The sequence below is a fragment of the Pseudoliparis swirei genome, chromosome 15 (genome assembly GCF_029220125.1).
Source record: "Pseudoliparis swirei isolate HS2019 ecotype Mariana Trench chromosome 15, NWPU_hadal_v1, whole genome shotgun sequence".
NCBI classification, from domain to species: domain Eukaryota; kingdom Metazoa; phylum Chordata; class Actinopteri; order Perciformes; family Liparidae; genus Pseudoliparis; species Pseudoliparis swirei.
Genome location: NC_079402.1, coordinates 2,028,066 through 2,041,602, shown reverse-complemented (window position 1 = coordinate 2,041,602; position 13,537 = coordinate 2,028,066). Strand labels below are relative to the sequence as shown.

General features: G+C 44.1%; 1 protein-coding gene across 4 annotated transcripts in view; it reads right to left on the bottom strand.

The window, feature by feature from the left end:
• Nucleotides 1–272: 272 nt before the first annotated feature.
• Nucleotides 273–13,537, bottom strand: part of megf10 (multiple EGF-like-domains 10) — a 61,155-nt gene continuing 47,890 nt past the window's right edge. For all 4 annotated transcript variants that reach the window (XM_056432745.1, XM_056432747.1, XM_056432744.1 and 1 more), the window contains 13 exons: nucleotides 12,323–12,425; nucleotides 11,606–11,752; nucleotides 10,712–10,846; nucleotides 9,838–9,966; nucleotides 9,635–9,763; nucleotides 9,379–9,507; nucleotides 8,222–8,350; nucleotides 7,882–8,100; nucleotides 6,425–6,540; nucleotides 6,191–6,317; nucleotides 5,464–5,508; nucleotides 5,175–5,381; nucleotides 273–4,016 (listed from right to left, as the gene is read on the bottom strand). In XM_056432745.1, coding sequence (XP_056288720.1) covers nucleotides 3,787–4,016; nucleotides 5,175–5,381; nucleotides 5,464–5,508; nucleotides 6,191–6,317; nucleotides 6,425–6,540; nucleotides 7,882–8,100; nucleotides 8,222–8,350; nucleotides 9,379–9,507; nucleotides 9,635–9,763; nucleotides 9,838–9,966; nucleotides 10,712–10,846; nucleotides 11,606–11,752; nucleotides 12,323–12,425 — 1,845 coding nt within the window. In that variant the 3' untranslated portion in view covers nucleotides 273–3,786. The remainder of the gene's footprint in view (nucleotides 4,017–5,174; nucleotides 5,382–5,463; nucleotides 5,509–6,190; nucleotides 6,318–6,424; nucleotides 6,541–7,881; nucleotides 8,101–8,221; nucleotides 8,351–9,378; nucleotides 9,508–9,634; nucleotides 9,764–9,837; nucleotides 9,967–10,711; nucleotides 10,847–11,605; nucleotides 11,753–12,322; nucleotides 12,426–13,537) is intronic.

Genomic DNA, 13,537 nt, shown 5'->3' with positions numbered 1-13,537 from the left:
TTTTAGATATTTATATAAATACATATCGGAAAAGTTAATTTTTATATAAAAGTTATTATTTATATATACTGTATGTATATGTACATATGGGGAAAAGGTTAGAATCTATGTATATATATATCTATATATAGATATATATCCAGACAAGCATTTGCACATCAACACCCTGAAGACACGGAGAATAACTACATCTATACATCTATAGTAATATTTAGAGATGAACAGTATCACAACTCAAATAAAGTGCTCACAAATTCCACAAGACACCAACATAATTTCATCATAATATGTACATTTATTCTAAAGCATTTTCACAAAATATCACTATAATGAAAAATAAAAACAAAAAACAGAACGAAACATAATCCCATTGTGGTTGTGGATGAATCAACGTGTGTGAATGACTATTTCTGAAGAAACAAATCAATTGGATGTATTTGTTAATCTCAAGCGTTCCTGTTCAGATACGTTGCTTTAGTGGTCATTTAAAAACACAATACTCGTCACATAGGGAAGTATTACAAGTAAATGTATGTATGTGGTGTAGAGGATGAGTCAGTGCTAAGTTTCCAATTTTCACTTTGGACATACGACGCTGGGTGATGTGAATATTTTCACACAAGTGATCAAACTATTTACAATATAATACACACATTTCCAAATAAGCTCAGAATAGCTTCAGACTTTTTGCTTTTTTTAGGCAAATCAAAATACAGGAAAGAAACAATCATTCAAAAGAAACCCTTTTCTCTAACGTGAACTCGTCCCGTTGCACTCATCCTCTCAAGAAGCCAAAGTCCAGCTTCAGCCCTTTAAACTGAGTGTCGGCTCATTGCTCAGAGGACATGAAGACTCACTGAAGTGAGACCAGATGAATCATGATTTGGGGATCTGCTCAGGTGGTGATGCAACGCTCCAGGTACCTTCAGCCCGTGATGTAATATGACCGGCCTTATCCACTCCAGCTGAACAAAACATGGCTGCCGCTACACCTCATGCTCGTGTGTGTGTGGCAGAAGACCACAACACCTCCACATTAACAACTAGTGAACCCTCTTCTACCATTATTCAAGACTTTAAGGACCCTGTTGGAAGAGACGGGATGAGGAGGATCTACTGTTGGAGAAAATCATACAACTTAGTTCAACTCCTTCGGGTTATCCAGCCGGAACAATGATGTAACTGGTTATGATACTCGGTTGTGTAACAGATGTTTCCTGGAAACGGGGAAATGGGCAATAATAGAAGGATTAATAACTGAATCATCACAACACAACCCACAAACCAACAGAATGGAAACGACATCAAACTCAACACGGACGAGAAGGGGCTCCTCCATCCTGCTAGAGGACGTCAGGAGAGTTTATGTGGGAGAACTTAGGCCCGGTGGGTCGAACCGCAACCTCGCCGTCTCCATGTCCGCCCCGGCTGTTCAACTGTGAAGAATCTGTTGGATGAACCAACCGGAACCTCACCAGCGTTTGAGGAATGTGGGGCGGTGTGCTGGACGGGCTCTTCAGCATGAGGTCACTGTCCAGAGGTCGGTTGTTTGGCTGACGGGGATTTAGAAGGTCAGAGCCGTGAGAAAGCACAACGGTGGCCAGACACACAACCACACATCGACACAATGAAGGGGGCGACTATGCACTGGACTCTATCGCCAACCAGCTTGTGCCGTGGATTCTCATCTTCACAATCAAGAGAGAAAGCTGATCTCAAAGCGGTCCATTGCTCATCGTCGGCCCTCTATCCTCGTATGTAAGACAGACTTTTCTTTTGAACCTCGAAGGTTTCGCTGAGAGGAAGCACCAGGGAAGGGGGTGTGGAGTCCTTGCAGTAACAGATGGAACGTTGATGCATTTCTCACCAAAACATGTCGGTGAAATGCAGCCAGAGCTCACAAGGTTCTGAAAGGTCGAGGTCAGCCAGTACAAAGCTCTGGTTCTGGTTCCTGCAGTGGAAAAGGTCTCCAAGTGTGAACTAAACAGTTGTAATCCGACATGTTCTGCCATCTAGTGACATCTAGTGGCTCGGCCATAACACTCCATTCATGCATAACATAAGATTCAAGCAAACAAACAAAATACAATGCATTATATTCAGTATTATTATAAAATGAAAGAGATAAATAACAGAATATAGGAACATCGTGATGGAGTAATTGACAGTATACGGGGGGCAGAGCCTCAGTGTAAATACTGACCATCATCCCATTGGGAGGCTGGGATCAGGGACAACTGGGACTCGTATGTTCCTCTAACATCGTGCACCCTTGACCAATTGGGCCAATGAGGAGAACTCAATGACGAAGGCTTTTTGACCAGGAGAACATGACTTCTCCTGTCAGAACGTTGGAGTCTCACATTGCTCGTTATCCCTCATAAGTCTCCTCCAGCTCGTGGCGTTGGTCTTTACCTGCTACAGATAAGATCCACACACAGATCATGTGTTATTACACCTCAAATTAAAATACTTTTTGGGTGATCAGATTTCACTTGGATGGACCTCATGAGAGTCTACAAGTGTCAATGCCCCCAACAGGCTTTGAGGACGGATCGCCTTCAGGCGGTTCAGGGACTCTTTGTGACCGGAGATGTGAATGTGTTTTCAATCCACGTACAGAAACCACGTGGACAGATGATACCTCCGTGGCCAAACCGGCGAGGAAGCAGCCATTCGCCAGTTGGATATTCAAGACGCCTGTGGATCGGTTCGAGACCGAGAGTCTTGCTTTCAATTTGGTCCAACGGAAGTGTGAAAGCAAAAAACGTGGCCTCTCATAAAGCAACGGCTCCAACCGGCCGTGGCTGCTCTGTGAGGACACATGTTAATACCAGCTGTACATGTCATCAGATTACATCATACCGAGATACAATCTGGATAACGGGACACCTTCTAATGCTCCAGGTGGAAAGGGGGTAAGGATCTCAGTGACGGTGAGGCCTGAGGCCTCGGTTCCTCTGTCCTGGTGAGGCTTCCACACCTCGTCTGTCCTTTTAAAATGAACTGCAGTGGCTGAGCAAGAAGACGTATGTGTGGAACACGAGGCGGTGAGCGTTATGCACGACTGATATGATATTCAGGAATTATGGCATTCAGGAATTATGTTTCTTATTGTTTAAGATTAAACTAGTATGGAAACTATCTGTAATTAGTTGTAAATGACATCAAATAAAAAACCTGGCACAATGAGAAGAGGATCATCTCGTGATCTATTGGATAAAACATTTAGAGAGCTTTGAACTCGTTCCTTTGGTTAGCTCATCCAGCACGGACTATTCCAACATCACAAACGCCTCATCTTTGATATCGGTGCTAATATTCCATCACATATCCATTTGATAATACTTGTTACAAAAATAGAGCTTTGATTGGTATTGAATGTTCGACACACTCATGAATTAAGGCTTCAGTATACTCGAAACAAAGGACTACGATTATTTACCAGCCTCTGAAACCACCTTCGGGTGGATTATTTACCCAAGGATCAAGGCCACTTGTACGCAGGAAGCTGTAGCCAGGTGTGCAGAGGTATAGAGAGGTCACCTTTTGAGGGTGGAGCCAGGTGTATTTGTATGATGTGTCGCATTGAGACACTCAGAAGAAACAGACGGATCGGGGAGGCCGTCAGAAGGAGGTCCAGAACAACCTCCCGGGCTTGTGGAATGACCGACGAAGACGAAGACTTTCATCCCAGTTCACAAATCGCTGTAAAAAATAACAGCTGTATAAACCTCAAAAACTAACCTCCGAAACGCTGACACACCCACTTAGTTCTGAAGGAAGCTAAGGTCCATAACCCGCAGTGCTGCAGACTGGGTGTGAGACCCGGTCTCTGGACCGAGTCTCTGTGCCGCCGTATTCCCCGCCCGGCTCCCGGGGCTCCGGGGACGGACTCTCTCTGGCGGGCAGGAGGTCGTAGTGACACGGGATGTGGCTGTTCTTCGGCAGGTCGTACGGGTCTTGACCGAACTGCGCGTCGCCGTCTCCAGGCGGCGGGATGCCGCTCACGGGCTCTGAAAACAGAGAGGTACCAAATTATAATTTGTAGCACTGAACACGTCGGCAGAGTTTAAATTATTTAGACATGTCAGTACTTGAATAATCCTGAATTAAATAAAGGGTCCTACATGTTGTAAAATGCACTAATTACTGAATCCATAATTATTTCCCCTCCTTCCTTCAGGTTAATGAGCTAGAGACCGAGGCCGGCTGGAGGCGGGGCTAAGATGAAACCCTGGATAGTAGAGACTGAGGCCGGCTGGAGGCGGGGCTAAGATGAAACCCTGGATAGTAGAGACCGAGACTGGCTGGAGGCGGGGCTAAGATGAAACCCTGGATAGTAGAGACTGAGGCCGGCTGGAGGCGGGGCTAAGATGAAACCCTGGATAGTAGAGACTGAGGCAGGCTGGAGGCGGGGCTAAAATGAAACCCTGGATAGTAGAGACTGAGGCCGGCTGGAGGCGGGGCTAAGATGAAACCCTGGATAGTAGAGACCGAGGCCGGCTGGAGGCGGGGCTAAGATGAAACCCTGGATAGTAGAGACTGAGGCCGGCTGGAGGCGGGGCTAAAATGAAACCCTGGATAGTAGAGACTGAGGCAGGCTGGAGGCGGGGCTAAGATGAAACCCTGGATAGTAGAGACTGAGGCCGGCTGGAGGCGGGGCTAAGATGAAACCCTGGATAGTAGAGACCGAGGCCGGCTGGAGGCGGGGCTAAAATGAAATCCTGGATAGTAGAGACTGAGGCAGGCTGGAGGCGGGGCTAAAATGAAACCCTGGATAGTAGAGACTGAGGCTGGCTGGAGGCGGGGCTAAAATGAAACCCTGGATAGTAGAGACTGAGGCTGGCTGGAGGCGGGGCTAAAAGGAACCCCTTGATAGTAGAGACTGAGGCAGGCTGGAGGCGGGGCTAAACCCTGGGATAGTGACAGGAGCCTGTTACAATTTTTTAACCGGACCTGGTGACCACTGACCCACAGACGCCCCCAAAAGAACCTGGAAATGAATTTAAATGACTGAAAGAAAGAGGTTCTATCTCAATGGAGGATCTCAGGATGTAGAACGCACAGATTGTGAAGCCCCTTGAGACAAATTTGTGATTAAAGATATCGAATTAGATGAATAACGTTGACTTGAAAACTGTGCAGCGAAGGCATTGGACGTCGATGCTCACCATCTTCGTAGACGTTGCGGTTGTTGGCGGGGCCGTCGTTGCTGATCTCGGCGTACGGTGAATCCCGTCGGGCCGGCGACTTCATCTCCACGTAGCCGCACTCGGTGTGCTTGGCTGTGAGCGGCGGGGGGTCCTTTATGGTGGCGTAGGGGTTCTCAGAGCTGTTGATGGAGCAGGAGCTGGCGTGGTACAGTGTGCCCTTCACATCTGGAGGACGCAGGCAGAGGAGCCGGTGAGAGGCCAATTCCAGCAGTTCGGGATGTATTTATTATTATTTGGCCGCACCTACCTCGTAAAGACTTCCCCATGTACCTCCTGTCAACTCCGTGGGCTCCTGGTGGACAACATAGACATGGCAGTCAGGGACCACGAAGGCCAGATTAGGCTGTGTTCCTCATATCATCGATTAAGAAATGTCATAATAGAACAAAAGTCTCCCATCCACTCTAATAAAATGAATATATCACGGATTTTCCAGTGAGACGTTGTCAGATCACATCAACATCCACAAAAGTAGAGGCTGATGAAAGGATTATCGATCATGTGGATCGATATAGTCTGAAGGGGGCAAATTAAAAAGGCCGACTCGATGGACTTCATGTGGTTGTACAGACAAATCTCTCACTTTGGTCACAGTAGGACCGAATGGCTCGTGACTCCGCCCCCCCGGTACCCTCACAGGGTTTACCAAGATTCATAAGCCTTCTGAAAGTCCACCACACACATGTCGACCGGATGGGCAAGTCCCCATGCACCCTCCAACAGAGCTGCTCAACAGGCCTGAGTCCACAGGGCTCTTCCTTCACCCTGATGCCAGGAGGAGGATCCCTCTCTCAGGCGGACCGGAGCATCACACAACATGGGTGGAGCTGAGCACAAGTATCTCTCGTTGGTACCGCTATCACACAGTCACAGCCTTGGGAGACCCTACTGGGAGCTATCGCCCCCGACAACGCAGCTCAAAAGACGAACCCAGATGGTGACTCCATGAACACGTTCATGTCTCCGCGTCTCACCCAGCTCATTGAAGCAGTCTTCTTGCTTCCAGTCTGCCGGCAGCGTGCGGTTGTGCTCAGCGAGAGGAACCCTCCTCTTCCTCTGGTCCACGCCGCTCAACTTCACAAACTGCTGGCTGCTCTTGGCCTGAGAAACCAACGTGAGTTAGGGTATATATATATCTATCATTAATAGACATATTGCTCAAGGCGTCTCTTGGGCCCTCTGCGGAGGCTCGTCGTCCTCATCCATACCTCTCCGTACGGGCCGTTGTTGAGGCGTGAGGAGCTGGCGCTCTGGGTCAGCGTGTGGTAGCTGGGGTTGGTGAAGTAGCTGCTGGGCTGAGCCTCGCCGGCTGCTGGCTGAGCGTCTGAGGAACGAGACGAGAGCCTTCAGCACGACGCTCACCAGGGCTCAGAGCGTGACACCAATATCACAGTGAGTATGTGAGTCAGTGAGTGAGTATGTACTTATGTATGTCAGTAAGTATGTAAGTCAGTGAGTAAGTATGTACTTCTGTATGTAAGTAAGTATGTAAGTCAGTAAGTCAGTGAGTAAGTATGTACTTATATATGTCAGTAAGTATGTAAGTAAGTACATAAGTAAGTATGTAAGTAAGTATGTAAGTATGTACTTATGTATGTAAGTAAGTATGTAAGTCAGTAAGTCATTGAGTCAGTGAGTAAGTATGTACTTATGTATGTAAGTAAGTATGTAAGTATATAAGTATGTACTTATGTATGTAAGTATGTAAGTATATAAGTATGTACTTATGTATGTAAGTAAGTATGTAAGTCAGTGAGAAAGTATGTACTTATGTATGTATGTAAGTATGTAAGTATATAAGTATGTACTTATGTATGTAAGTAAGTATGTAAGTCAGTGAGTAAGTATGTACTTATGTATGTAAGTAAGTATGTAAGTATATAAGTATGTACTTATGTATGTAAGTAAGTATGTAAGTCAGTGAGAAAGTATGTACTTATGTATGTAAGTAAGTATGTAAGTATATAAGTATGTACTTATGTATGTAAGTATGTAAGTCAGTGAGTAAGTATGTACTTATGTATGTAAGTAAGTATGTAAGTCAGTGAGTAAGTATGTAGTTATGTATGTAAGTAAGTATGTAAGTATATAAGTATGTACTTATGTATGTAAGTAAGTATGTAAGTAAGTACTTATGTATGTAAGTAAGTATGTAAGTAAGTACGTAAGTAAGTAAGTATGTAAGTAAGTACTTATGTATGTAAGTAAGTAAGAATGTAAGTAAGTACATAAGTAAGTATGTAAGTAAGTACTTATATATGTAAGTAAGAATGTAAGTAAGCATGTAAGTAAGTATGTAAGTAACTAAGTAAGTGAATAAGTAAGTAAAGTTGATTTATTTTTATTTATTTTGCTCTTATTACAGACAAAGTGTCACAAAGTGTAGTTCAGTAGATAATTAAAACAATTGATCAATAACAGGCCAAAACAGTTAAAAGTATAATAAGTAAGTAAAAGATGGTGCAATGAAATAAATAAACACAGAAGATAAAAAGCAGAACATGTAATATTTAAATGAAGTCCAGTGTAAACAGGTATGTGTTGAGTTGAAATGATTCTGTGAATATGAGACCCATCGGGCCCCAGAGCGCCGTCAGCTTCAAGGGCCGAGCGGAGGTTCAGACAACACAGCAGGAGACAGCGGCCAGCAGGCCTCGACCCGTACCTGCTAACGGAGCGTCGGCCCTCAGAGCCGGCGTGTAGGTCACGGCCGGCATGGCGGGCTCTTTGCCCTTTTGCTTCTTCCTGTAGATGATGAAGAAGAGCAGGAGGAAGAGCACCAGGAGCACCAGGACGATGATGCCCGCGATGGCTCCGATCTGGTAGGTGTCCACGTGCATGGCGGCGCTGGTCAGACTGTTGAGGCTGCCCACCGCCACACCGGCTGCTCGCCGGAGGAGGAGCAGCAGCACATTTTAGATATCATGAACTTGACAAAGTAGTTGGGGATGTAATGAGAGTAACTATTCCACAAGAACAGGTCTGACATCCAGGTGTGAGCTCACCTTGGTCACAGCGAGCTCCCCTCCAGCCCGGGCTGCAGTAACATGTCCCAGTCATGTGATCACATGTGGAGTTATTTAGACAGTCGCACACCTGACGGCAGCCGTAACCGTAGGAACCAGAAGGACACCCTGGAGATAGGAAGAGAGTTATCTTTTATATATACAAGTTATAATTTATATATATATATAAACATATAGGAAAAAAGTCATAATTTATTCATACAAGTTATAATATATATATATAAATATATATATAAAATCATATAGGAAAAAGTTATAATTTATATATAAAAGTTATAATTTATATATATATATTTATATATATATATTTATATATACATATAGGAAACATTATGATTTATATATACAAATTATAATTTGTATATATCTTTTTTTAATATATGCATATATATTTATATAAATATATATATTTATAAATATAATATATTTATAAATATAAACATATTATATTTATATATAAAGTTATAATCTATGTATACAAGTTATAATTTATACATATATATATATACATTTATATATATACTGTAAATGTATATACACTACCGTTCAAAAGTTTGGGATCACCCAGACAATTTCGTGTCTTCCATGAAAAATCACACTTTTATTTATCAAATGAATATAAAATATAGTCAAGACATTGACAAGGTTAGAAATAATGATTAATATTTGAAATATTAATTTTGTTCTACAAACTTCAAGCTCAAAGGAAGGCCAGTTGTATAGCTTATATCACCAGCATAACTGTTTTCAGCTGTGCTAACATAATTGCACGGGTTTTCTAATCAGACATTAGTCTTCTAAGGCGATTAGCAAACACAATGTACCATTAGAACACTGGAGTGATAGTTGATGGAAATGGGCCTCTATACACCTCTGGAGACATTTCATTAGAAACCAGACGTTTCCACCTAGAATAGTCATTTACCACATTAACAATGTATAGAGTGTATTTCTGATTAATTTAATGTTATCTTTATTGAAAAAACAGTGCTTTTCTTTGAAAAATAAAGTCATTTCTAAGTGATCCCAAACTTTTGAACGGTAGTGTATATATATATATATATGTAAAGTATAAGCACTAAGAGGAGCTGAACAAGAAGAAGAAACACAGACATGATGAAGTCACTGTTACACACTTTGTTCACAGTGCCGTCCCATGAAGCCGGTGCGACAGGTGCACAGTCCAGAGATGTGATCGCAGTCGGCTCCGTTCCTGCACTGGCAGGTCAGGGAGCAGTCCTTCCCATAGAAGCCCAACGGACAGCCTGTCAAACGCCACAGGATAAGACTTCTAACATGCTCCATCTCTAAAATAAACAGCAAAGTGCTGAGCGACAGAACTCAAAAGGAACATTTAAAATGTGATAACTTGAGTGTGTATCTGTTACTGACGTTGTGTGCAGTAGAGGCCGGTCCACCCCGGGGTGCACTTGCACTCTCCGTCATAGGCGCTGCAGTAGGCTCCGTTGTGACAGTTACAGGTGTGGATGCAGTTGGGTCCCCACTGACCAGGAGGACACGCTGCAGGAGCACACCAGCTTTATAAATGATTCTTTCTACCTCAGGATAAAAATGATTTCAAGAAGAAAACCTACGCTGGGAGCAGTCGCTGCCGATCCACCCCGGGTAACACTGGCAGGAGCCGTCGATGGGGTTACAGGTGCCGTTGTTGGTGCAGCTGCACCTCCAGGCGCAGCTCTTCCCAAAGTGACCACTGGGGCACACTGAACACAAGACGGGAGGGGGGGGGACTTATTTGTGCTCACTGAAACACAGCAGGCCAGCCCCAAAGCATTCACATAGCCTCTACCGGCTATCTGACCATCGTTTACTGTGCATCATGCTGTGAAGAATGTTCACCGTTCATACTTAAAGTGAGAAGTAGGGCCAGTTTCTCATGGACTATACCACTGCTTCTCAAATGGGGGTACGTAAAGGCCCTCATGAAGGCCCTCTAAGGGGGTACGTGAGATTTATTTTAAATATATTTAAAATGACCATCTATTAAAAAAGTCTTTAAAAATTGTTTTTAATACATATTCAAGAGAATTCAAGTGTAAGGTCATAAACTGAATTGTGTATATTATATATTATATGAATAATTCTGCGTATTGCATCTTTTTTTCAACCCAAAATGCTTTGCAATGGTGAGAAGGTACTCGGCTGAAAAGAAATAATTTAACAGCGGGTACATAACTCAAAAAAGGTTGAGAACCAGTGGACTTTACAATGGGACTTCTTTTGGCGGGCAGGTGTGGCGCCCCCTGGTGGCCATTAGAAAGAACACATTGGCTTCACTTTTCAGAAATGTGATGATGGCAAAGGTGTATATTCCTGTGAATACAGTACATTCACACAGGAAGCTGTGGCCAGGATCGACACAGACGCCTTTGAAAGGCAGTAGAAATAGTAGAAACAGTGGAAACAGTAGAAGCAGTAGAAGCAGTAGAAGCAGGGCGCTGCGCTCACCCTCGTTGCACAGCGCCCCTTTGAAGCCCGGCAGACAGTGGCACTGCCCTGAGCCGTGGTGGCACGGCCCGACGCTGTGGACGCACTGAGGGCAGGTCTGACTGCAGCGGTGGCCGAAGTAATCTGGAGAGCAGACTGGGAACGCAGGCGGCGTTAAAACATCCGCATACAATTACAACCTGATGGTCGTCTCTGCCAAGAGGATCAAAGCCATCGGACGCATCATCTTATCACTGCTCATTTCAAGGAGCTTTTACAGCCTGTGTTTTACTGCCGTTGACTCCCTGATGGCTCACCACTCGCAACCGGGACTCACGAGGAGTTAACGTTGAGAAAATAGTTTGCATGTGAGGGTCGTGTTACTTCATCTCTTTTCAAAAAAGCCTTAACTTTAAAAGAGCTTGTTCAAAGTCAAAGGTCAAACAACCCGTCCGGGCGACTGTGCATTATCCCTCCGATGCCTGGAGTGGTGCGGAAACGCTAGTTTAGTAACGCTGTTGCCAACTTCAAGGATTTGAAGAGTCGGTTCTTTGCCAAGTTTTGGACATTTTGCATTAATATATTTGTAGATTTTAATGCCTCTACAGTGAAATCCAAACGGTCAGAACGACAATATTATCTCTATCACTACATTGTTGGTCACACTGAGTGAAACTCACAATCACTGGTTCTGTTCATGGAAAAGTGAGCATGGACTACAAGTCCTGTGCTTCAGGTCAAAGTTGCAGCTGTCTGGGTTCTCATTGTATGCTTCATCTTCTCTTCCAAACACATTTACCAAACTGTCTGATCATCCAACTCGTGTATCTGATTTATTTTGAGCGGTTCAGATCTATTAACTCGCAGGGTCCAGCGTCCTGATGTCGAGTGCCAGCTGTGTGTGTTGGGACTCACTCCTCTGACAGGTGGTGCCTCTGTATCCCGGAGCACACTCACAGGTGCCTTCGTCTGGAGAGCAGGAGGCCCCGTTCTTGCAGTTGCAGGGTAGCGAGCAGTTCGGGCCCCAGCGGCCCTCTGCACACACACTGTCACAGTGGATACCTACTCGCACACACAGGAAAACACCTTTTAGTGGATTTTTGTACAGAGTGTATGCAGAAGTGTAATCTGAGCACCGACCCCCCAACCCCAACCTCAACCTATATTCTAACCAAGTCAGAACCCTCAAAAAGGCTTTTGGAGAAAAATGTCCTCACTTTGTTGGTAGATTTGCACGGTCCTCAATATGTAGCGAGTAAAAGAACACACACACACACACACACACACACAGAGACACTTTATCACCGAAGATCAGCGCCATAGAGAGCAGGAAGTACGTGATATTCAACCAGACTATGAGATGAGACTGGCAGCCCACCCCCATGCCACCTCAACCTATAGTCTGAACCCTCAAACAGGCCTTTGGAGAAATTAAGAAATAATCGTTTTCTGAAAATGTCCTCACTTTGTTGGTAGAATTGCACGGTCCTCATTATGTAGCGAGTACAAGAACACACACACAGACACTTTATCACCAAAGATCAGCGCCATAGAGAGCAGGAAGTTTGTGATGTGTTTGGTGTTGTGTTAAATCTTCAACCAGACGATGAGAACATTGATGAAGTGACTGACCGGTCCATCCGGCCAGACAGCGGCAGTGACCGGTGGAGTGGTGGCATCCATCGGCGTGGCTGCAGTCACAACGCTCCTTACAGTCCAGGCCGTAGGAGCCGTCCTGAGGCATCACAAGAGAGGACTTTCATTCACAGCTCCAATCACATTCAGCCTCTACATCCTTGTGGAGGAGCCATTTTGTTTGTTTTTGTTTTGTTGGACCTCCCACCACTAGGGGGCGTAGGGCCACTGTCAATTAAGACAGAGGCCAATATAATCATTGGCAGCACTATAGGGTCAGGTGTTGTTAGGTTGGCAGGTATGGAGGACTCAAAATGACTTAAGTATAAATAAATAAATAAATGAATGCATGAATAAATATGGGAATAAATAAATAAATGCTTAAATAAATGTATAAATAAATGCTTAAATAAATGTATAAATAAATAAATAAATACAGGAATGAATAAATATAAGTTATAAATCAACAGGACATCATTAAATAAATATATTTCTACATTTCTGTATTTCTTCATTTATTTATTTCTCTATTTACGTGTCCACACGTATTTCTTCATTTATTTATGTGTGACATTTACGTGTCCGTATATTCAAATGAGCTGGGCGGTCCGAACCTCTGTCTAAAGCATGATTGGTCACAGGAGTGTGATGCACCTGGTGTGTTGTGCTCTACTACTTCTGCCTGGCACATGAAGCTGAAGTTGGCTCGCTCAGCTCACCGTTAGCAGAAGTTAGCCTAGACAGCTTTTTGACTTCAGCCGTTTATCAATTTCAATTACACTGAGTACAGACTCGTGTTTTCTTGGAGTCTGGTCTTGGGAGTCCGGACTCTCGAGGACGCAGGATGGTCTCTCTGGTCGTGTGACGTCACCACATCAACTGTTCTTGCTCATGAATTTACTCCAATTATTCACTGTAAAATACTTTACAGTGGAGTAGAATGTGTTGCGGTGTTCACTGTCGTTTGGCGTATACTCCGCCCACAGTAGCCTGGTACTTGTTCCCGAATAAACGGTAATAACTATAGAACGTCTCGTAGCTTTCCATCCTGACCCAGGGTCGCTACAATATGAAGTTATGAATCTCAGTCAAATTGACATAACGTTATCTTTTAATAAATAATAAACTCGTTGTGCTCTTTAGATCCTCCAAAACCTAATTATATCTCATGTTTAGCCGCTACGGAGACGTCAGAGCCAGCGGAGCATTTCA